Source organism: Borostomias antarcticus (genome assembly GCF_949987555.1).
Source record: "Borostomias antarcticus genome assembly, chromosome: 8".
Classification (NCBI taxonomy): domain Eukaryota; kingdom Metazoa; phylum Chordata; class Actinopteri; order Stomiiformes; family Stomiidae; genus Borostomias; species Borostomias antarcticus.
This window is the reverse complement of record NC_140241.1, coordinates 10,077,353-10,100,266: the sequence shown is the minus strand read 5'-3', so window position 1 is coordinate 10,100,266 and position 22,914 is coordinate 10,077,353. Positions and strand designations below refer to the sequence as shown.

The 22,914-nt window shown below is 43.5% G+C and overlaps 5 protein-coding genes and 1 pseudogene across 6 annotated transcripts; 3 read left to right on the top strand and 3 right to left on the bottom strand.

The window, feature by feature from the left end:
• Nucleotides 1-321: 321 nt before the first annotated feature.
• Nucleotides 322-2,057, bottom strand: LOC311312310 (trypsin-3). Its single transcript, XM_084442232.1, has 5 exons — nucleotides 2,013-2,057; nucleotides 1,665-1,824; nucleotides 928-1,181; nucleotides 620-756; nucleotides 322-505 (listed from the first exon to the last, which is right to left on the bottom strand). Exons 1-5 carry the CDS (start codon nucleotides 2,050-2,052, stop codon nucleotides 356-358), a joined length of 741 nt encoding a protein of 246 aa, XP_084298358.1. The 5' UTR covers nucleotides 2,053-2,057; the 3' UTR covers nucleotides 322-355.
• Nucleotides 2,058-4,861: 2,804 nt separating this feature from the next.
• LOC311312488 (trypsin-3) lies at nucleotides 4,862-6,598 on the top strand (the record flags this gene model as incomplete). The annotated part of the gene is made up of 5 exons (XM_084442449.1): nucleotides 4,862-4,901; nucleotides 5,093-5,252; nucleotides 5,739-5,992; nucleotides 6,164-6,300; nucleotides 6,415-6,598. 5 exons carry the CDS (start codon nucleotides 4,862-4,864, stop codon nucleotides 6,562-6,564), a joined length of 741 nt encoding a protein of 246 aa, XP_084298575.1. The 3' UTR covers nucleotides 6,565-6,598.
• Nucleotides 6,599-9,505: 2,907 nt separating this feature from the next.
• On the bottom strand, nucleotides 9,506-10,279 carry LOC311312487 (trypsin-3-like; annotated as a pseudogene). Its single transcript, XR_014631352.1, has 3 exons — nucleotides 10,231-10,279; nucleotides 9,840-9,976; nucleotides 9,506-9,725 (listed from the first exon to the last, which is right to left on the bottom strand). The product of XR_014631352.1 is annotated as a trypsin-3-like (transcript).
• Nucleotides 10,280-10,446: 167 nt separating this feature from the next.
• Nucleotides 10,447-12,952, top strand: LOC311312486 (trypsin-3-like; the record flags this gene model as incomplete). Its single annotated transcript, XM_084442448.1, has 5 exons — nucleotides 10,447-10,642; nucleotides 11,447-11,606; nucleotides 12,093-12,346; nucleotides 12,518-12,654; nucleotides 12,769-12,952. 5 exons carry the CDS (start codon nucleotides 10,447-10,449, stop codon nucleotides 12,916-12,918), a joined length of 897 nt encoding a protein of 298 aa, XP_084298574.1. The 3' UTR covers nucleotides 12,919-12,952.
• A 2,907-nt stretch (nucleotides 12,953-15,859) lies between these two features.
• On the bottom strand, nucleotides 15,860-17,776 carry LOC311312269 (trypsin-3-like). The gene is made up of 5 exons (XM_084442160.1): nucleotides 17,653-17,776; nucleotides 17,384-17,543; nucleotides 16,963-17,216; nucleotides 16,213-16,349; nucleotides 15,860-16,098 (listed from the first exon to the last, which is right to left on the bottom strand). Exons 1-5 carry the CDS (start codon nucleotides 17,690-17,692, stop codon nucleotides 15,949-15,951), a joined length of 741 nt encoding a protein of 246 aa, XP_084298286.1. The 5' UTR covers nucleotides 17,693-17,776; the 3' UTR covers nucleotides 15,860-15,948.
• A 1,797-nt stretch (nucleotides 17,777-19,573) lies between these two features.
• On the top strand, nucleotides 19,574-22,595 carry LOC311311939 (uncharacterized protein). Its single transcript, XM_084441758.1, has 3 exons — nucleotides 19,574-20,078; nucleotides 20,250-20,675; nucleotides 21,037-22,595. The coding sequence occupies exons 1-3, from the start codon at nucleotides 19,823-19,825 to the stop codon at nucleotides 21,915-21,917; spliced, it is 1,563 nt and encodes a 520-aa protein (XP_084297884.1). The 5' UTR covers nucleotides 19,574-19,822; the 3' UTR covers nucleotides 21,918-22,595.
• The last annotated feature ends 319 nt before the right edge of the window (nucleotides 22,596-22,914 follow it).

Sequence of the window (22,914 nt, the reverse complement as noted above, 5' to 3'; positions counted from 1 at the left end):
TCAAGAGTTCACCTGAGACACAGACTCTGGAGAGAGATTCATCCAGGAGTGCTCCCTGACCAAACACTACCTCAGACAACTGCCAACTGATGAGGAATGGAGACACAACAACAGTCATTTAATACACGGAGAACACCTTATGCTATACTTTATCTCATGCTATAAGCATTTCATTAATTTCAGTCTTTCAGTGTCTGAACATCACCTGTGACAGTTAAGAATTGACTTTTTACTCATTAGTGGAAGCCAAAGACGTAAAGCGAAGGGTTACAGTGAAAAACAAGGTTTTATTTTCTCATAGCAGATGATGTTTCCATGGGTTCCTGTTTTATAGAGATGCTTCTTCCTGGATGATTTAGTTGGAGGACATGGTGCTTTGGATCCAGGAGTTGTAGTTGCAGACCTTGGCGTAGACACCAGGCTTGTTCCTCTGGGCACAGCCGTATCCCCAGGACACAACACCCTGGAGCTGACCGTTGCACACCACGGGGCCACCGGAGTCACCCTGAAAGAGAGAGATGGGGAGAGATTTTAGTCAATCTAGAGTAACAAATGGCGCCTAACCTACTAAAGAAAATATTTGTTGAAACATGACTGCTAGACTTTGACTTCCACTCACCTGGCAAGAGTCCTTGCCTCCCTCAAGGAAGCCGGCGCAGAACATGTTGGAGGTGATCTGTCCAGGGTAGGCGGACTTGCAGCTGCTGTCACTCAGGATGGGGGCATCCAGGCACCTCAGAGTGTCGGGGTAGTTGTCTTGAAGGGAAGAGATCAGGAGGATCAGTCACATGGTTGGTTTACTACATTGTCTTGGAGCTTGGCTTGGTTAGATGCTTTTGAAAGCAACATTGTGTTTTGCTTTATTAAGAGTAGTTTATCATTATCCTTATTAATCAAATTAATGTTAATTCTCTATCTGCTACTTACTGCCGCTGCTGGCGATGTTGCCCCAGCCAGAGATCAGACAGCGGGTGCCAGAGCCAGCACAGCTGGAGGGCAGGGACACGGTGCGCACGTAGCTGTTGAGGGAGGCGGGTTTGCTCAGCTTGATCAGCATGATGTCGTTGTCCAGGTTTCTGCTGCTGTAGCGGGGGTGCTTGATGACCTTGGCAGAGTTGATGAACTGCTCGGTGCCTTCGTTGACCTCAATGTTGTGCTCACCAAGACGCACCTGAACGCGGCTGGATGTAGACAGAAGACACGAGGGTTGGGGTGTAAGATAACACTTTAGTAATGCCCAGGGGGTGGGGGTTCAGGTGTTACAGTAACAGAGTGATAAAAAGTGCTGAATACAAAAGAAGAAAAACCAGAAATAGCAGAGAGTACATAATATAATATTAATAATAAGCAAGGGAAAGTACAGGTGTACATATTAATCTCTTTTTGTTGTAAGTTTATGAACCTGTATTAACCCTTTAGTACAGTAAGTACAGTGCCAACATTCAGAATATGAATTGGATTTTCCCTATAACACTAGAAATGGTAGTTTCTCAACTTTCAGGAAGTGTTGGAATTTTGTAGATCTTTTTCATTTTTGGGCGGGATTCTTTTTTTCTTTTTTTTTATCTTGCTGGCAAAATGTTGTAGTTTGCAGAAAGAAATGTTTAATTACTAAAGTGAACAGAATCAGTATATTTTGTGTTTTCCTCAGTGTGTGCACTTACGACTTGTAGCAGTGAGCAGCAGACACCACCCAGGTGCTGGAAATCAGGGAACCTCCACAGAAGTGGTAGCCGGAGTTCAGGGACACCTGGTACGCTGCAGAGTGCTTCCTGCACTCATACCCACCCACGATCTTGTCATCCTCCTCAATGGGGGCAGCAACTGATGGAGAGAAAGGGTTACTTATTGTCAGTTTTACAACACAAAGTTTTGTTGCATTTTATAGAGTACACAGAGTTTTACTGTTTCTTTTCTACCTTCAGTGCACTTGAACTGCTGAAACTGACAGATTGATTTTCAGAAGCCTGTTACATTTTTTTCTGCTCAAGCGTTAAGTAGCCTATACTCACATGCCACTGCGAACAGAGCCAGAAGAATGAAAGCCTTCATGATTGCGTCTCTACTTGCCTCAGTACCTGAGCTACTGTTGGGCCGCCCTTATAAACCCACTGTGTCCCAATTTGTTATCTCTAGGACCCAAGGACACACGTATTGAAGACGTTTTTGGAGCTCTTTCAAATAGTAACTTGTGTGTGAAATGACATATGGCAAGTGAGAGGGCCACATACTATTGTGTTCTTAGGGCCAAGCTTATACTGTCTGTTCCTGCTTTATGTTCACAGTAAATGTTGAACTATAGGCTACTTCTGATTTTTAATATAAACTATACATGTGTCAAACTATATAGCGATCTTTTATTAATGCTATGCATTAACCATACATTTCATTATGGATTCCATAATGAGATGTAGGTGAAATAAAATGACAAAGTATCGAAATTAGTCTTGCATTGTTCTGAGGGTAGCCATGTTTTAACCATTTGTGCAATGAATCCATGCTCAGTTGGTAGAGCGGGTCGTTCAATGATCGAAGGGTCAGTGGTTCGAATCCAAGTTCCGACTGTCCACATGTCGAAGTATCCTTGAGCAATACACCTAACCCCAAATTGCTCCCAATGAGCAGGTTAGCACCTTGCATGGCAGCTACTGCCATTGGTGTGTGAATGGGTGAATGAGAAGCCATCGCTTTGAGTGCCGCTAGGGTGGAAAAGCGCTATATAAGTGCAGTCCATTTACCATTTGGTTTCTGTTTGAAGGGTATATATCTTTCACAGTAAAATCATTAATGATTTTACTGTGAAAGATATATCCTGTAGGCCTAACAAATCAACAGATACAATTAATCAATTGGATTCATTGCACACATGGTTAAAACATAGCTACCCTCACAACAATGCAATACTAAATTTGATATTTTATTTCACCTACATTTCATTATGGAATCCATAGCATTAATAAACGATACATACAGTATCTCACAAAAGTGAGTACACACCTTAAATTCTTGCAAATATTTTATTATATCTTCTCATGGGACAATCATATTGAAATTAGACTTTGATATAACTTAATGTAGTGAGTGTACAGCTTGTATAGCAGTAGAGATGTACTGTCCTCTGAAGATAACTCAACACACACAGCCATTAACACACAGCCATTAATGTCCACACAGCTGGCAACAAAAGTGAGTACACCTCAGTGAAAATGTCCAAATTGTGCCCAATTGTGCCATTTTCCCTCCCTGGTGTCATGTGACTCATTAGTGTTAAAAGGTTTCAGGTGTGAATAGGGAGCAGGGCTGATAAATTTGGTGTTTTCTCTCTCATACTGGTCACTGGACGTTCAACATCGCGTCTCATGGCAAAGAACTCTCTGAGGATCTGAAAAAAGGAATTGTTGCTCTTCATAAAGATGGCCTAGGCTATAGGAAGATTGCCAACTCCCTGAAACTGAGCTGCAACACGGTGTCCAAGATCATACAGCGGTCTACCAGGACAGGTTCCACTCGAAACAGGCCTCACCATGGTCGACCAAAGAAGCTGAGTCTACGTGTTCAGCGTCTTATCCAGAGGTTGGCTGCAAAAAACAGACGTATGAGTGCTGCCAGCATTGCTGCAGAGGTTGAAGAAGTGGGGGGTCAGCCTGTCCATGCTCAGACCATACGCCGCACACTGCATCAAATCGGTCTGCATGGCCGTCGTCCCAGAAGGAAGCCACTTCTGAAGCTGATGCACAAGAGAGCCCGCAGATGAGACTAAGATGAATTTATTTGGCTCAGATGGTGTCAAGCATGTGTAGCGGCATCCCGGTGAGGAATACAAAGACAACTGTGTCTTACCTACAGTCAAGCATGGTGGTGGTAGCGTCATGGTCTGGGGCTGCATGAGTGCTGCCGGCACTGGAGAGCTGCAGTTCATTGAGGGAAACATGAATTCCAACATGTACTGTGACATTTTGAAGCAGAGCATGATCCCCTCCCTTCGGAAACTGGGCCGCAGGGCAGTTTTCCAACATGATAACGACCCCAAACACACCTCCAAGATGACCACTGCCTTGCTAAAGAAGCTGAAGGTAAATGGACTGGCCAAGTATGTCTCCAGACCTAAACCGAATTGAGCACCTTTGGGGCATCCTCAAGTGGAAGGTGGAGGGCCGCAAGGTGTCTAACATCCACCAGCTCTGTGATGTCATTATGGAGGAATGGAAAAGGATTCCAGTAGCCACCTGTGCAGCTCTGGTGAATTCCATGTCCAAGAGGGTTAAGGCAGTGCTGGATAATAACGGTGGTCACACAAAATATTGACACTTTGGGCACAATTTGGACATTTTCACTGAGGTGTACTCACTTTTGTTGCCAGCTGTGTGGACATTAATGGCTGTGTTGAGTTATCTTCAGAGAACAGTAAATCTCTACTGCTATACAAGCTGTACACTCACTACTTTAAGTAATCAGTCTCATTTCAATAGGGATGTCCCATGAGAAGATGTAATAAAATATTTGCAAGAATGTGAGGTGTGTACTCACTTTTGTGAGATACTGTACATGATTTGACATGTATGGTTTATATTAAAAATCAACAGTGTACTGTATATGTGTATATATTAAGATCAACATATCATTTGAACATTAAGAAGGAACGGACAGTATAAGCTTGGCCCTAAGAACTCAATAGTACAGTACGTGGCCCTCTCACTTGCCATATGTCATTTCACACACAAGTTACTATTTGAAAGAGTTCCAAAAAACATCTTCAAAACGTGTGTCCTTGGGTCCAAGAGATAACAAATTGGGACACACAGTTGGTTTATAAGGGCGGCCCAACAGTAGCTCAGGTACTGAGGCAAGTAGAGACGCAATCATGAAGGCTTTCATTGTTCTGGCTCTGTTCGCAGTGGCATGTGAGTATAGGCTACTTAACGCTTGAGCAGGAAAAAAATGTAACAGGCTTCTAAAAATCAATCTGTCAGTTTCAGCAGTTCAAGTGCCCTGAAATTAGAAAAGAAACAGTAAAACTCTGTGTACTCTATAAAATGCAACAAAACTTTGTGTTGTAAAACTTTGACAATAAGTAGCCCTTTCTCTCCATCAGTTGCCGCCCCCATTGAGGAGGATGACAAGATCGTGGGTGGGTATGAGTGCAGGAAGCACTCTGCAGCGTACCAGGTGTCCCTGAACTCCGGCTACCACTTCTGTGGAGGTTCCCTGATTTCCAGCACCTGGGTGGTGTCTGCTGCTCACTGCTACAAGTCGTAAGTGCACACACACTGAGGAAAACACAAAATATACTGATTCTGTTCACTTTAGTAATTAAACATTTCTTTCTGCAAACTACAACATTTTGCCAGCAAGATAAAAAAAAAAGAAAAAAAGAATCCCGCCCAAAAATGAAAAAGATCTACAAAATTCCAACACTTCCTGAAAGTTGAGAAACTGCAATTTCTAGTGTTATAGGGAAAATCCAATTCATATTCTGAATGTTGGCACTGTACTTACTGTACTAAAGGGTTAATACAGGTTCATAAACTTACAACAAAAAGAGATTAATATGTACACCTGTACTTTCCCTTGCTTATTATTAATATTATATTATGTACTCTCTGCTATTTCTGGTTTTGCTCCTTTTGTATTCAGCACTTTTTATCACTCTGTTACTGTAACACCTGAACCCCCACCCCCTGGGCATTACTAAAGTGTTATCTTACACCCCAACCCTCGTGTCATCTGTCTACATCCAGCCGCGTTCAGGTGCGTCTTGGTGAGCACAACATTGAGGTCAACGAAGGCACCGAGCAGTTCATCAACTCTGCCAAGGTCATCAAGCACCCCCGCTACAGCAGCAGAAACCTGGACAACGACATCATGCTGATCAAGCTGAGCAAACCCGCCTCCCTCAACAGCTACGTGCGCACCGTGTCCCTGCCCTCCAGCTGTGCTGGCTCTGGCACCCGCTGTCTGATCTCTGGCTGGGGCAACATCGCCAGCAGCGGCAGTAAGTAGCAGATAGAGAATTAACATTAATTTGATTAATAAGGATAATGATAAACTACTCTAAATAAAGCAAAACACAATGTTGCTTTCAAAAGCATCTAACCAAGCCAAGCTCCAAGACAATGTATTAAACCAACCATGTGACTGATCCTCCTGATCTCTTCCCTTCAAGACAACTACCCCGACACTCTGAGGTGCCTGGATGCCCCCATCCTGAGTGACAGCAGCTGCAAGTCCGCCTACCCTGGACAGATCACCTCCAACATGTTCTGCGCCGGCTTCCTTGAGGGAGGCAAGGACTCTTGCCAGGTGAGTGGAAGTCAAAGTCTAGCAGTCATGTTTCAACAAATATTTTCTTTAGTAGGTTAGGCGCCATTTGTTACTCTAGATTGACTAAAATCTCTCCCCATCTCTCTCTTTCAGGGTGACTCCGGTGGCCCCGTGGTGTGCAACGGTCAGCTCCAGGGTGTTGTGTCCTGGGGATACGGCTGTGCCCAGAGGAACAAGCCTGGTGTCTACGCCAAGGTCTGCAACTACAACTCCTGGATCCAAAGCACCATGTCCTCCAACTAAATCATCCAGGAAGAAGCATCTCTATAAAACAGGAACCCATGGAAACATCATCTGCTATGAGAAAATAAAACCTTGTTTTTCACTGTAACCCTTCGCTTTACGTCTTTGGCTTCCACTAATGAGTAAAAAGTCAATTCTTAACTGTCACAGGTGATGTTCAGACACTGAAAGACTGAAATTAATGAAATGCTTATAGCATGAGATAAAGTATAGCATAAGGTGTTCTCCGTGTATTAAATGACTGTTGTTGTGTCTCCATTCCTCATCAGTTGGCAGTTGTCTGAGGTAGTGTTTGGTCAGGGAGCACTCCTGGATGAATCTCTCTCCAGAGTCTGTGTCTCAGGTGACCTCTTGATTTTGAAAGAAGGGAAAGACATCCTGTTCTCTCACCAGTTGACAAAGCTGTTGATGGAGAGGGCTGGTGCTTAGCAATCATGTGATACTGATGAGTTTTGTTGAAGAGGTGACCGTGTACACAGCTCAGATTTTGACCAGTACCATTTTGTCAATGGCCGTATCTGGAGGAAAAAAAATCTGAATTTAAATATAACTTGTGACATAAATTGACCAAGTTATCAGCACCATCTATTTTGGGGCCTTCATTATCCCCCCCTCCATGTTCTCCTCTCCGCCACAAGGGGGCAGACTCTACTTGTTGTGTGTCCACGGGTGAGCAAGAGGAAGGAAATGTGTCGTCTGTCACGTGACACAAGAGGCCAACACAGTGCGACCTTTTATAGATAATAATCTATAAAATAGTAGAAATAGTAACAATCTTCACAACACCCCAAACCATTTCTCATTATTATATGCAGTACTCAGACGACTCTGCTATTGTCGGCTGTGTAAGAGGAGGACAGGAGGAGGAATACAGATGCCTTGTGGAGGATTTTGTTGGATGGTGTGAGCAGATTCACCTGCAGCTAACTGTGGGGAAGGTGTTGGTGGTGGATTTCAGGAAGAAGCAGACCCTAGTTTCTATCCAGGGGGTTGATGTTGAGGTTGTCCAGTTACCTGGTCAACAGGCTGGAATGGACAGGAAACACAGGCCATCTACAAGAGAGGACAGAGCCAACTCTACTTCCTGAAGAGGCTCAGGTCCTTAGATGTGTGACGAACGATTATGAACTGTGTTCTATCAGTCTGATCCCACTGTTTCCATGAAAGCAACTGCCACAATGAAGAAATACAGTAACGTGGATTTTATTGACGGACACATAGTGGGAATACAAATTGAGTGAAGGACTGATTTTCAGGAATATTTGAATATTGTACACTAAAAAAACATTAAAATTGCAGTAGTCTTGACTGCACATTTGTCTTGTTAAATTAGCAAATAATACTGAACCACGATACTAAGCCACATTTAACCACGACTGAAGCAAATAGCCTTGTTATTTGTATTTAACCAAGAACAAAATAGAAAAGACAGAATCACTTCACATTATTTGATAACCAGTCGAGGACTCTCAAGCATGTCAGAAATATGTGAGAAATAATAGACTGCACAATCCTTAGTGGTCATTTGTAATTCATACATGTAGTGTAGTCTCAAAAGAACAAAAACTGACCCCAACTTAACACTATGTCTCTCTACAGTCAGAAAACTCCTGACATCACCATCAGTGGCGGTTCTAGCAAGTTTTACCTAGGGTTGCAAAAGGGTGGCAGGGGTTCCAGCTTGGGGGGCAGAGGTTATCTCCCTCATACACATTTGAAATTGAGTTGGCAAGTGAGGTGGCAAGGCTTTTTACAGGGGTGCGTTCGCCACCCCTTGCCACCCCCTAGAACCAGCCAGTGAAACCCACAGATCAAACTTTCTGTGTTGCTCAAAAAGGCATTCCTGAACAGACAAGGTTTGACCAGGGCATATGGAGATCACAGCTCACCTCTGGCATGCTGCAAATAATGGTCATACAGGTCTGAGATAGCAGAATACATCAAACCACACTCCACACATTTAATACCGACCCCTGCTGTTTCAGACTCCCTTGTTCTGATTAAAGAAATACTGTCCCTGTTAACTTTCTGTGTTTTTTTTTCATACTTTCTAATAGTATGAAATATAGTTTTAAGCCATACACTATAACATTCCCAGGAAAATGTATTGTCTATATCTGTACTAAAGGCATTTTCCCTGAGAGGAATATGAACATAAAGGATGGGTAAACATGAAATGTTCAGAATACTGTTACCATTCTATTAATAGAATGGTAACAGTGCTGTTTAATGTTTGTTATTTATGTTGTGTGTGTGTCTGTGTGTTTTATAATGTGCTATGATATAATTAATATAATCAACAAACTGAATGTATGTATACTGTATAGGCCCTCATAGGCAGGTAAGTAGGCTATAGGCCTCTAGCTAGTGAAACATTTTCCATCAGTTTACTGTCTATTGTTTAATGTGTTCTGTAATGTGTTATGTGTCTTATAATGTGTTAGTTACATGTATGTGTTTTATGTGTTACCAGGCACTTTGAGATTGTCTGATAATGAAAAGTGATTTATGAATAAAATGAAGTATTATTATTATTATTATTATTGTGCCTATGTAGCTAACATGTAATCAACATTTACAAGGAGCTTAATTGATCTTCTAATTGAGAGAGGTCAGGGAAGTTTTTACAGCTTCTCTTTTATTGGCTCAAATGGGTGAACTGTTTTTTTGCTTCCCAAAATGCGGGTCAGGGATAGTAGCTATAGAGTGTTTTCTGAGAAGCGCATTGTGTGACTGTGTATGAAATACCCTATATAAATAGAGTGGTCACTTGGACAGAGAAGACCTTATGCTATACCTGATCTTATGCTATACTTGATCTAATGCTATATATTGTTTCACATTCATTAATTTCAGTCTTCACAGTGTCTGAACATCACCTTTGACAGTTAAGAATTGACTTTTTACTCAGTTGTGGAAGCCAAAGACTTAAAGCCAAGGGTTACAGTGAAAAACAAGTTTTTATTTTCTCATAGCAGATTATATTTCCATGGGTTCCTTGTCTTAGAGAGATTCTTCTTCCTGGATGATTTAGTTGGAGGACATGGTGCTTTGGATCCAGGAGTTGTAGTTGCAGACCTTGGCGTAGACACACAGCCGTATCCCCAGGACACAACACCCTGGAGCTGACTGTTGCACACCACGGGGCCACCGGAGTCACCCTGAAAGAGAGAGATGGGGAGAGATTTTAGTCAATCTAGAGTAACAAATGGTGCCTAACCTACTAAAGAAAATATTTGTTGAAACATGACTGCTAGACTTTGACTTCCACTCACCTGGCAAGAGTCCTTGCCTCCCTCAAGGAAGCCGGCGCAGAACATGTTGGAGGTGATCTGTCCAGGGTAGGCGGACTTGCAGCTGCTGTCACTCAGGATGGGGGCATCCAGGCACCTCAGAGTGTCGGGGTAGTTGTCTTGAAGGGAAGAGAGGATCAGTCACATGGTTGGTTTACTACAGTACAAACAAAATAAACAACTTTTATTGTCATCCAGTGGTTTTTACAGAGCACACGGTGATGACCCGCGCACACACACACACAAACGGAGTGACAATAGTGTCCACTGATGAAATTCTTCTCTGCTCTTAAGCCATCTCGTCATCCTTCCTCCACGGGAAGCCGGGAGCAGACAATAGGCAGCGTGCAGGGGACGCGCCTCGGGGACCAACCAAGTGCTCCTGTCAGTGTTGGCGATCTATTCTTCTTCATGTTGTTCATATTCACATGAGCCCTTGTGAACATGGGGAGAACATGCAAACTCGGCACAGAAAGACCCAGGACCTTCTTGCTGTGAGGCGATAGCCTCAGACAGGGGGGGGGGGGGGGGGGCTGAGCGATTATCCCAGCCTTGCTAAAGAAGCTGAAGGTAAATGGACTGGCCAAGTATGTCTCCAGACCTAAACCGAATTGAGCACCTTTGGGGCATCCTCAAGTGGAAGGTGGAGGGCCGCAAGGTGTCTAACATCCACCAGCTCTGTGATGTCATTATGGAGGAGTGGAAAAGGATTCCAGTAGCCACCTGTGCAGCTCTGGTGAATTCCATGTCCAAGAGGGTTAAGGCAGTGCTGGATAATAACGGTGGTCACACAAAATATTGACACTTTGGGCACAATTTGGACATTTTCACTGAGGTGTACTCACTTTTGTTGCCAGCTGTGTGGACATTAATGGCTGTGTTGAGTTATCTTCAGAGAACAGTAAATCTCTACTGCTATACAAGCTGTACACTCACTACTTTAAGTAATCAGTCTCATTTCAATAGGGATGTCCCATGAGAAGATGTAATAAAATATTTGCAAGAATGTGAGGTGTGTACTCACTTTTGTGAGATACTGTACATGATTTGACATGTATGGTTTATATTAAAAATCAACAGTGTACTGTATATGTGTATATATTAAGATCAACATATCATTTGAACATTAAGAAGGAACGGACAGTATAAGCTTGGCCCTAAGAACTCAATAGTACAGTACGTGGCCCTCTCACTTGCCATATGTCATTTCACACACAAGTTACTATTTGAAAGAGTTCCAAAAAACATCTTCAAAACGTGTGTCCTTGGGTCCAAGAGATAACAAATTGGGACACACAGTTGGCTTATAAGGGCGGCCCAACAGTAGCTCAGGTACTGAGGCAAGTAGAGACGCAATCATGAAGGCTTTCATTGTTCTGGCTCTGTTCGCAGTGGCATGTGAGTATAGGCTACTTAACGCTTGAGCAGAAAAAAAATGTAACAGGCTTCTAAAAATCAATCTGTCAGTTTCAGCAGTTCAAGTGCCCTGAAATTAGAAAAGAAACAGTAAAACTCTGTGTACTCTATAAAATGCAACAAAACTTTGTGTTGTAAAACTTTGACAATAAGTAGCCCTTTCTCTCCATCAGTTGCCGCCCCCATTGAGGAGGATGACAAGATCGTGGGTGGGTATGAGTGCAGGAAGCACTCTGCAGCGTACCAGGTGTCCCTGAACTCCGGCTACCACTTCTGTGGAGGTTCCCTGATTTCCAGCACCTGGGTGGTGTCTGCTGCTCACTGCTACAAGTCGTAAGTGCACACACACTGAGGAAAACACAAAATATACTGATTCTGTTCACTTTAGTAATTAAACATTTCTTTCTGCAAACTACAACATTTTGCCAGCAAGATAAAAAAAAAAGAAAAAAAGAATCCCGCCCAAAAATGAAAAAGATCTACAAAATTCCAACACTTCCTGAAAGTTGAGAAACTGCAATTTCTAGTGTTATAGGGAAAATCCAATTCATATTCTGAATGTTGGCACTGTACTTACTGTACTAAAGGGTTAATACAGGTTCATAAACTTACAACAAAAAGAGATTAATATGTACACCTGTACTTTCCCTTGCTTATTATTAATATTATATTATGTACTCTCTGCTATTTCTGGTTTTGCTCCTTTTGTATTCAGCACTTTTTATCACTCTGTTACTGTAACACCTGAACCCCCACCCCCTGGGCATTACTAAAGTGTTATCTTACACCCCAACCCTCGTGTCATCTGTCTACATCCAGCCGCGTTCAGGTGCGTCTTGGTGAGCACAACATTGAGGTCAACGAAGGCACCGAGCAGTTCATCAACTCTGCCAAGGTCATCAAGCACCCCCGCTACAGCAGCAGAAACCTGGACAACGACATCATGCTGATCAAGCTGAGCAAACCCGCCTCCCTCAACAGCTACGTGCGCACCGTGTCCCTGCCCTCCAGCTGTGCTGGCTCTGGCACCCGCTGTCTGATCTCTGGCTGGGGCAACATCGCCAGCAGCGGCAGTAAGTAGCAGATAGAGAATTAACATTAATTTGATTAATAAGGATAATGATAAACTACTCTAAATAAAGCAAAACACAATGTTGCTTTCAAAAGCATCTAACCAAGCCAAGCTCCAAGACAATGTATTAAACCAACCATGTGACTGATCCTCCTGATCTCTTCCCTTCAAGACAACTACCCCGACACTCTGAGGTGCCTGGATGCCCCCATCCTGAGTGACAGCAGCTGCAAGTCCGCCTACCCTGGACAGATCACCTCCAACATGTTCTGCGCCGGCTTCCTTGAGGGAGGCAAGGACTCTTGCCAGGTGAGTGGAAGTCAAAGTCTAGCAGTCATGTTTCAACAAATATTTTCTTTAGTAGGTTAGGCGCCATTTGTTACTCTAGATTGACTAAAATCTCTCCCCATCTCTCTCTTTCAGGGTGACTCCGGTGGCCCCGTGGTGTGCAACGGTCAGCTCCAGGGTGTTGTGTCCTGGGGATACGGCTGTGCCCAGAGGAACAAGCCTGGTGTCTACGCCAAGGTCTGCAACTACAACTCCTGGATCCAAAGCACCATGTCCTCCAACTAAATCATCCAGGAAGAAGCATCTCTATAAAACAGGAACCCATGGAAACATCATCTGCTATGAGAAAATAAAACCTTGTTTTTCACTGTAACCCTTCGCTTTACGTCTTTGGCTTCCACTAATGAGTAAAAAGTCAATTCTTAACTGTCACAGGTGATGTTCAGACACTGAAAGACTGAAATTAATGAAATGCTTATAGCATGAGATAAAGTATAGCATAAGGTGTTCTCCGTGTATTAAATGACTGTTGTTGTGTCTCCATTCCTCATCAGTTGGCAGTTGTCTGAGGTAGTGTTTGGTCAGGGAGCACTCCTGGATGAATCTCTCTCCAGAGTCTGTGTCTCAGGTGACCTCTTGATTTTGAAAGAAGGGAAAGACATCCTGTTCTCTCACCAGTTGACAAAGCTGTTGATGGAGAGGGCTGGTGCTTAGCAATCATGTGATACTGATGAGTTTTGTTGAAGAGGTGACCGTGTACACAGCTCAGATTTTGACCAGTACCATTTTGTCAATGGCCGTATCTGTAGGAAAAAAAATCTGAATTTAAATATAACTTGTGACATAAATTGACCAAGTTATCAGCACCATCTATTTTGGGGCCTTCATTATCCCCCCCTCCATGTTCTCCTCTCCGCCACAAGGGGGCAGACTCTACTTGTTGTGTGTCCACGGGTGAGCAAGAGGAAGGAAATGTGTCGTCTGTCACGTGACACAAGAGGCCAACACAGTGCGACCTTTTATAGATAATAATCTATAAAATAGTAGAAATAGTAACAATCTTCACAACACCCCAAACCATTTCTCATTATTATATGCAGTACTCAGACGACTCTGCTATTGTCGGCTGTGTAAGAGGAGGACAGGAGGAGGAATACAGATGCCTTGTGGAGGATTTTGTTGGATGGTGTGAGCAGATTCACCTGCAGCTAACTGTGGGGAAGGTGTTGGTGGTGGATTTCAGGAAGAAGCAGACCCTAGTTTCTATCCAGGGGGTTGATGTTGAGGTTGTCCAGTTACCTGGTCAACAGGCTGGAATGGACAGGAAACACAGGCCATCTACAAGAGAGGACAGAGCCAACTCTACTTCCTGAAGAGGCTCAGGTCCTTAGATGTGTGACGAACGATTATGAACTGTGTTCTATCAGTCTGATCCCACTGTTTCCATGAAAGCAACTGCCACAATGAAGAAATACAGTAACGTGGATTTTATTGACGGACACATAGTGGGAATACAAATTGAGTGAAGGACTGATTTTCAGGAATATTTGAATATTGTACACTAAAAAAACATTAAAATTGCAGTAGTCTTGACTGCACATTTGTCTTGTTAAATTAGCAAATAATACTGAACCACGATACTAAGCCACATTTAACCACGACTGAAGCAAATAGCCTTGTTATTTGTATTTAACCAAGAACAAAATAGAAAAGACAGAATCACTTCACATTATTTGATAACCAGTCGAGGACTCTCAAGCATGTCAGAAATATGTGAGAAATAATAGACTGCACAATCCTTAGTGGTCATTTGTAATTCATACATGTAGTGTAGTCTCAAAAGAACAAAAACTGACCCCAACTTAACACTATGTCTCTCTACAGTCAGAAAACTCCTGACATCACCATCAGTGGCGGTTCTAGCAAGTTTTACCTAGGGTTGCAAAAGGGTGGCAGGGGTTCCAGCTTGGGGGGCAGAGGTTATCTCCCTCATACACATTTGAAATTGAGTTGGCAAGTGAGGTGGCAAGGCTTTTTACAGGGGTGCGTTCGCCACCCCTTGCCACCCCCTAGAACCAGCCAGTGAAACCCACAGATCAAACTTTCTGTGTTGCTCAAAAAGGCATTCCTGAACAGACAAGGTTTGACCAGGGCATATGGAGATCACAGCTCACCTCTGGCATGCTGCAAATAATGGTCATACAGGTCTGAGATAGCAGAATACATCAAACCACACTCCACACATTTAATACCGACCCCTGCTGTTTCAGACTCCCTTGTTCTGATTAAAGAAATACTGTCCCTGTTAACTTTCTGTGTTTTTTTTTCATACTTTCTAATAGTATGAAATATAGTTTTAAGCCATACACTATAACATTCCCAGGAAAATGTATTGTCTATATCTGTACTAAAGGCATTTTCCCTGAGAGGAATATGAACATAAAGGATGGGTAAACATGAAATGTTCAGAATACTGTTACCATTCTATTAATAGAATGGTAACAGTGCTGTTTAATGTTTGTTATTTATGTTGTGTGTGTGTCTGTGTGTTTTATAATGTGCTATGATATAATTAATATAATCAACAAACTGAATGTATGTATACTGTATAGGCCCTCATAGGCAGGTAAGTAGGCTATAGGCCTCTAGCTAGTGAAACATTTTCCATCAGTTTACTGTCTATTGTTTAATGTGTTCTGTAATGTGTTATGTGTCTTATAATGTGTTAGTTACATGTATGTGTTTTATGTGTTACCAGGCACTTTGAGATTGTCTGATAATGAAAAGTGATTTATGAATAAAATGAAGTATTATTATTATTATTATTATTGTGCCTATGTAGCTAACATGTAATCAACATTTACAAGGAGCTTAATTGATCTTCTAATTGAGAGAGGTCAGGGAAGTTTTTACAGCTTCTCTTTTATTGGCTCAAATGGGTGAACTGTTTTTTTGCTTCCCAAAATGCGGGTCAGGGATAGTAGCTATAGAGTGTTTTCTGAGAAGCGCATTGTGTGACTGTGTATGAAATACCCTATATAAATAGAGTGGTCACTTGGACAGAGAAGACCTTATGCTATACCTGATCTTATGCTATACTTGATCTAATGCTATATATTGTTTCACATTCATTAATTTCAGTCTTCACAGTGTCTGAACATCACCTGTGACAGTTAAGAATTGACTTTTTACTCAGTTGTGGAAGCCAAAGACTTAAAGCCAAGGGTTACAGTGAAAAACAAGTTTTTATTTTCTCATAGCAGATTATATTTCCATGGGTTCCTTGTCTTAGAGAGATTCTTCTTCCTGGATGATTTAGTTGGAGGACATGGTGCTTTGGATCCAGGAGTTGTAGTTGCAGACCTTGGCGTAGACACCAGGCTTGTTCTTCTGGGCACAGCCGTATCCCCAGGACACAACACCCTGGAGCTGACTGTTGCACACCACGGGGCCACCGGAGTCACCCTGAAAGAGAGAGATGGGGAGAGATTTTAGTCAATCTAGAGTAACAAATGGTGCCTAACCTACTAAAGAAAATATTTGTTGAAACATGACTGCTAGACTTTGACTTCCACTCACCTGGCAAGAGTCCTTGCCTCCCTCAAGGAAGCCGGCGCAGAACATGTTGGAGGTGATCTGTCCAGGGTAGGCGGACTTGCAGCTGCTGTCACTCAGGATGGGGGCATCCAGGCACCTCAGAGTGTCGGGGTAGTTGTCTTGAAGGGAAGAGAGGATCAGTCACATGGTTGGTTTACTACAGTACAAACAAAATAAACAACTTTTATTGTCATCCAGTGGTTTTTACAGAGCACACGGTGATGACCCGCGCACACACACACACAAACGGAGTGACAATAGTGTCCACTGATGAAATTCTTCTCTGCTCTTAAGCCATCTCGTCATCCTTCCTCCACGGGAAGCCGGGAGCAGACAATAGGCAGCGTGCAGGGGACGCGCCTCGGGGACCAACCAAGTGCTCCTGTCAGTGTTGGCGATCTATTCTTCTTCATGTTGTTCATATTCACATGAGCCCTTGTGAACACGGGGAGAACATGCAAACTCGGCACAGAAAGACCCAGGACCTTCTTGCTGTGAGGCGATAGCCTCAGACAGGGGGGGGGGGGGCTGAGCGATTATCCTAGCGGCCACCTGGCGTTATTGCCGGCGGCCGTTCTGTGATTCTCCAGAACCTACATATGGCCAGCACGACCCTGCCTTGCGATCCCCAGCTGTTGCTTTAGAAAGCAACATTGCATTTAGCTTTGTTTAGAATAGATGATCATTATCCTTATTAATCAAATTAATGTTCATTTTCTATCTGCTACTTACTGCCGCTGCTGGCGGTGTTGCCCCAGCCAGAGATCAGACAGCGGGTGCCAGAGCCAGCACAGCTGGAGGGCAGGGACACAGTGCGCACGTAGCTGTTGAGGGAGGCGGGTTTGCTCAGCTTGATCAGCATGATGTCGTTGTCCAGGTTTCTGCTGCTGTAGCGGGGGTGCTTGATGACCTTGGCAGAGTTGATGAACTGCTCGGTGCCTTCGTTGACCTCAATGTTGTGCTCACCAAGACGCACCTGAACGCGGCTGGACAGGCAGAAACGGGAAGGTGAATGCACACAAAAGTGGCCGTGTTGAAATTTGTATGTGCCGTCTCTAAGGTAAAGCTCATAATTTGCTTGATGTAGGCTAAGTTAAACACAGCTGGATGGACATCAGAGATCAATAACAAATTAGCCCATCTAAATACTTACGACTTGTAGCAGTGAGCAGCAGACACTACCCAGGTGCTGGAAATCAGGGAACCTCCACAGAAGTGGTAGCCGGAGTTCAGGGACACCTGGTACGCTGCAGAGTGCTTCCTGCACTCATACCCACCCACGATCTTGTCATCCTCCTCAATGGGGGCGGCAACTGATGGAGAGAGAGAGAGCAAAGAGGGGAGGATTTAGTTATCATCACACACATTTGCTACACGAATAAAATTGGCAAACAGTTCTGTGTGGAAAAAAGAAGAACTTACAAGCCACGGCAAACAGAGCCAGGAGAATCAAGTACTTCATGCTTGTTTTGTTCAGCGACTACACAGGACTGGTTCACGAAGAGGAGCCCTTATATAGGCCTACCCCCTCTGACAGCTACTACAGTATCTGATGTTCTCAAGGATTTGTACCTTTCCATGTACTGAAATAGAGAGTAAACATTATCTTGCCTGGGAAATGACAATATGGTCACTGAAATCCACTCTGGCAAAATCCCATTAACGTATCACAGAAATGTTAAGCACATAATACTTTCATTAGAGATTAATTTTATGTATGGTCATATAGTCACTATTTTGTGTCATTTAAAAATTTAGATATTCAGCTAGGCTATTAGTCTACTGAAAATCCCTATATGACCTAGTAAACCCAGAAATGTTGTTTCTTATGAACTTTTATGATTAAAATGTCATCTATAGGCTTAGCAGATGAGATAAAGCTTGTTTGCTATGAGTTGTATGTTGAGCAATTTTTATGATTTCCATAATAAGCTAATTGATCTGGAAATGGCTATAATTTTGCTTCTAGTTAATTTAGAAAGGTGATCTAAGAGTCTAAGTCCATGTTTGTGATGTCCAGAAATTCACCATGATGCAATCATGCCACCTTTCCTAATTAGCATAACTTGCATAGATTAATTAAAATCAGGAAATTGCTATATTTTCCCTTTTAATGTCTAATTCTATGTTTTGATGTCCAGAAATGAATCATACAGCCCTTCCTCATCAGACCTCTCTCCCCCCCCCCACTACGCTCCACTTGACTCTCCTATGATGCTCCATAAATACCCACAATGAATGATAATACTTCCAGAAAGAACATTTCCATCTGGAACCGAAGGGCGTAAAGGTTACGCGGGAAAAAAGTGCCGGATAAAGGAAAATTTACAGGGAAAAAAAGAGTGCAGGATAAAGGAATATAACTGTTATGAACCTGTAGCTATGTTAGTTAACTCCCCAGAGGTCTGAATGTCTGGAAGTCTGGAACCAGGCTGGATGGAGGACCAGGCAGGCTGGAGGTCTGGATATCTGGATGGAGGACCAGGCAGAGAACCAGGCTTCTGAGGCTAAGGCAGGCTGGAAGCCTGGACGGAGGACCAGGCTGGATGGAGGATCCTTGTAACCTTTTGTGTTCCCTGTGTTCCTTTGTCTTGTCAATAAATTTGTTTTGTCAATTTCCCCAGGACAGACATACATAAGCTTGTAGCCTGTAGGCCTACTCCTGTCTTGTAGGCTACATAGCCTACAAATAAAGACCCTTGGATCCTTGAAATTGCTACACTATCTCTGTAAAATACAGAATTAATCCCATATAATCCCATACAGTAAAACACTCCGGAGAATAATAGAACAGAACGACCTTTCATAGCCTATCCATTCGGTTGAGAATAGACTGCGAAGTGTAAAGAACAGAATGTTTCAAGAACCTACGTCTTTTGAAACCCCTTTGACAGGGCATACTAGGTGACGTCAATATTCCGCGACGCCGCAGGGTTTGTGTACATTTGTAGCCTTACAGGAGGAGCTGAATGCATCTAACGTGTTTTTATTTTGTTTTGCCTCCCGCGTGTAGTTATCGTGAGGTGAGTAAAACTAAATGGTTCTAGCCAGCAAGGCATATCAAAGTTGTAAGAGGTTAAAACTTACAACTAGATTTAAATTAGCCCCGCTAGCTCTACATGAGCTCCCTGGCTAATGTTATGCGGAATGCGCAACCATTGCGGATGTGGTGCAGAAAAATAGCGCATTGATGCGACAAAACGCGAAGGTGTTTGATGTTTGAATTGCCTGGCTGTTTAGACATACTATTCGTCATTCCTACAACGGTTATGTATATAAGACGTTTTTGTATTGTTTATTTTTATGTTACAGACGTTATATTCCCCGCCTCCTCCAGTTTACTGATATGTCTGGCATGATGACGATGACCGCTGGGATGCAACATTTTTAGCATATAATTTGTCCTTGTAAACATGTGCCTTATGCTGTGACAGAGTAGGCTAGTGCCCTGTCAGATCAGTAACTACCTGTATGCAGATAGCCTAATTCGACAAAAGTACAGCAGTGTGAATGGAATGCTTAGTGAATGCTGTGTGAATGGAATAGTTAGCCTGCCAGCCAGCCAGTCTGTTAGTGAACTAGGGCTTGACTCATGACTGAGTACTATGAAGAGGGAGGGCTTCTATATGAGCAATCACCTCCCATGCACATCAAAGTGGAGTCTCCGGAGGGACCCTTAGGAGGGGCGGCCTCAGAGGACGGTTTCCCCAGGGAGGATGAGGACTCGGAGGGCAGCTGTGACCACAGCAGTGGGCTGCCTGGGGGACTTCCCTTCAATGTGGTTGTGGTGCATCCCAACATCATGGCTCCGGGCATGTCCTCAGACGACCTCCTGTCCATGGAACAAAGTAGGATGAGTTCAATAAGGAAAATATATACACAGCATGCACAACACAACAAAATGTATTTGACATATATGATAAATGGTGCAAGATGTATAAAAAAAAATGTCACCAGTGAAATATATCTGAATACTATTTTGTATCTCTTTCTGTGTGTCTTTCTCTCTCCGACGGCAGACAGGGGTGTGTCCTCTGCGCTAGCGGCAGGTGGCGTGGGTAAAAGGAAGAGTCGTTTCAGCGGTGCGGAGCTGGAGGTGCTGGTGTCCGAGGTGACACGCTGTGAGGGGGAGCTCTTCGGCCCAGCCGGGAGGCTCCGGCGTCGGGAGAGAGAGCGCATTTGGGCGGGCATCCTGGAGAGGGTCAATGCTGTCTCCAGGGTCCCACGCACTCTCCGGGAGGTCAAAAAGCGCTGGGACGATTTGAAAAGACGCAACGGGGGCAGGTTGGCAGACGCCCGCCACCGCAGCTGTTACCTACCGCCCAGCAGAGGGGCATCTGTGTTTGGCCGGCCGGCCCAGGCGAGCCCCAGGCTTCATCATAACAGGCATAAGCATAGCACCAGGGGGAAGACCACGTTCCCCTGCTTCACAGATTCTGACGCAGGTAAAAAAAAAGAAAAGGGAAAAAAAAACGTGTAATAAAGGATATTGGTTTGATTCATACAAATCAAAATACTTGATAGATATAGCTGTTTCTGCAACCCCCAAACATGTGATGTGCATGCAAATTACATGCAAATTAGCTAATACATCATCCTCACACTTTTTTTGGGGGGGGGGGGGGGGGTTACAAAAGACAGCTGCGTCTATAAAGTTCTCACCCAAATAATGACGTTTTTATTTTACATTATTATTGGTATTATTATTGTCATTATTATTATTATTATTATTGTTGTTGTTGTTATTACATATGCATGGTGGATTGATTAAAGTGCCCAACAAAGTTGTTCTGCTACCTACTCCAGCAGGAGGGGGAGAGGGATCGGAGAGAGATGGCTTGGAGAAGGAGGAGGATGTTGGTGAGCGGGAAGGCGAGGCAGGCGAGCCGGAGTGTGAGGGTGCAGAGAGCAGCATGGAGGACAAGCTGGGGTTAGGACTGGGACTAGGCATAGGGCCACCCCCGGCCTCAGAACGCTGGCTGCCTCCCTCGCCCCTTTACAGTGCTCCTTTCCTCAACGGGAGCCCTCAGCCGAGCCCTCAGCCCTCCCTCGGGGCCCAGCAGGGTCCCCTCGAAGCCCCTCCCCGTGGATCATGGCTGGAAGATGAGCTCCGAGGGCTGGGGGATGCAGCTCTCCAGCTCGGAGATCGAGTGGAACAAAGTCTTAGGGAGTTCGGGGAAGGTTTCAGGCGCGACATGAGAACACTAGTGGCCTCGCAAGAAGCCCTGGCACACAGTCTGCAGCAAAATAATGTCCTGCTGCAAAGGCTTCTGGGTGTTCTCGAGGCGCAGCACCAGCCTCAGACACAGCCGGCGCCACAACATCGGATACAGCAGCCACAGCCATCTCATCAGCAGATATCACAGCAGCCTCAACAGCAACAACAGATACAACCACAACAGCCACAGTTACAGCAGATACAACCACCACAACAGCCACAGCTACAACAGGGGCCACAGCAGCAGTTACAACTTCAGCTGCAACCACTAGAGCATCAGCCACACATACAACAAGTCCCTCAACATCCAAGCAATCAGCCAACTTTACCAGTGTCAACCATACAACCACCTCCCCCAGATATACTTGATGGTACCTTCCACCCTGACCCGCCCGCAGGCATAAAAGGAACAGTCCAACGGCCACGGCGGGGGAGAACTGTAGATCATAGGCGAAGGCGTCGGCGCTAGATAGAAAACTGTAAATGGGCTTTGACTAATATTATTTAATTTTTTCCTGTTTTGCAATCTCTCTTTCATTCACGCAGTTATTGCAGTTGTATTACTAGATACTTTATCTACGTATGTGTAGTGTTTGCTTTTAATTTTGTAATGTGTGCCTGTCAACAAAATAACTAGGATACTTTATTTAAATCTTGGCTGAATTGCAGTGTGCAATATAGATACTTCCACCACAGTGCAGCTGGTCATTAACATATTTCCCATAGAGAAACTGTTGTTGATAGTTGAAATGCTTAAATATAAATATTTCTCTGCAAAACTTGGTTATTACATGACCTACCAGTTAATAATGCACTTATATTAGGTCAAATCATTGGTTCTTTAAAGTTAGGAATTAATTTCAGTGATCCATGACTCTGGGCTGATATACAGTATACTGTACATACTGCATGTGTTCATGTACTGCGTGAGTCAGTACAATACAGCCAAGATATTCTAGGTATGTACATTTACAATAGTGTCTGGGATTTATTAGAGTTAATTCCATTTTAATTCCTGTTCATCTGCAGATTCTATTGAATGTGTCTGGAGCTAAAATCTTGGCTGTATTAGTTCTGCTTCAAGAAAAACAAACCTTGCACTTTATTTGATTTGTGAACAGTTTGTGAAAGATTTTCCAGACTGAGTTTCCAGACTGTTAGAAATATAATCAAATTGATTTTATATATATATATATAATCAATTTAATTATTGAATTATAATTAACCCTGTACTGTCCATAATTGTATATAGACAATCATTACATTGACATAAAGAACTTGTGATATGAACATGTGATGTTCAATAAATAGTCTGCAGTATTTGATACATAATTGAAGCATACTCTATGCATTGTATGCATAATTTTGCTCAAGAAAAATAAAAAATTTGACCATCAGCAAGCATTGCAATGTAATGCAGTGTATGAGCCTTCACTGTGTTATTACTATTTAGCCATGATAAATAC

What these genes read in the sequence shown, in the direction of transcription:
- LOC311311939 (XM_084441758.1), top strand. Translation starts at nt 19,823, where the DNA reads ATGACTGAGTACTATGAAGAGGGAGGGCTTCTATATGAGCAATCACCT. An exon ending in CCTCCTGTCCATGGAACAAA is followed by an intron (nt 20,079 to 20,249) that starts GTAGGATGAGTT and finishes CTCCGACGGCAG; the next exon opens with ACAGGGGTGTGTCCTCTGCG. An exon ending in CTTCACAGATTCTGACGCAG is followed by an intron (nt 20,676 to 21,036) that starts GTAAAAAAAAAG and finishes TACCTACTCCAG; the next exon opens with CAGGAGGGGGAGAGGGATCG.
- LOC311312310 (XM_084442232.1), bottom strand. Translation starts at nt 2,052, where the DNA reads ATGAAGGCTTTCATTCTTCTGGCTCTGTTCGCAGTGGCAT. An exon ending in GGCTCTGTTCGCAGTGGCAT is followed by an intron (nt 1,825 to 2,012) that starts GTGAGTATAGGC and finishes TCTCTCCATCAG; the next exon opens with TTGCTGCCCCCATTGAGGAG. An exon ending in GCTGCTCACTGCTACAAGTC is followed by an intron (nt 1,182 to 1,664) that starts GTAAGTGCACAC and finishes GTCTACATCCAG; the next exon opens with CCGCGTTCAGGTGCGTCTTG.
- LOC311312269 (XM_084442160.1), bottom strand. Translation starts at nt 17,692, where the DNA reads ATGAAGTACTTGATTCTCCTGGCTCTGTTTGCCGTGGCTT. An exon ending in CAACACCGCCAGCAGCGGCA is followed by an intron (nt 16,350 to 16,962) that starts GTAAGTAGCAGA and finishes CTTCCCTTCAAG; the next exon opens with ACAACTACCCCGACACTCTG. An exon ending in GAGGCAAGGACTCTTGCCAG is followed by an intron (nt 16,099 to 16,212) that starts GTGAGTGGAAGT and finishes TCTCTCTTTCAG; the next exon opens with GGTGACTCCGGTGGCCCCGT.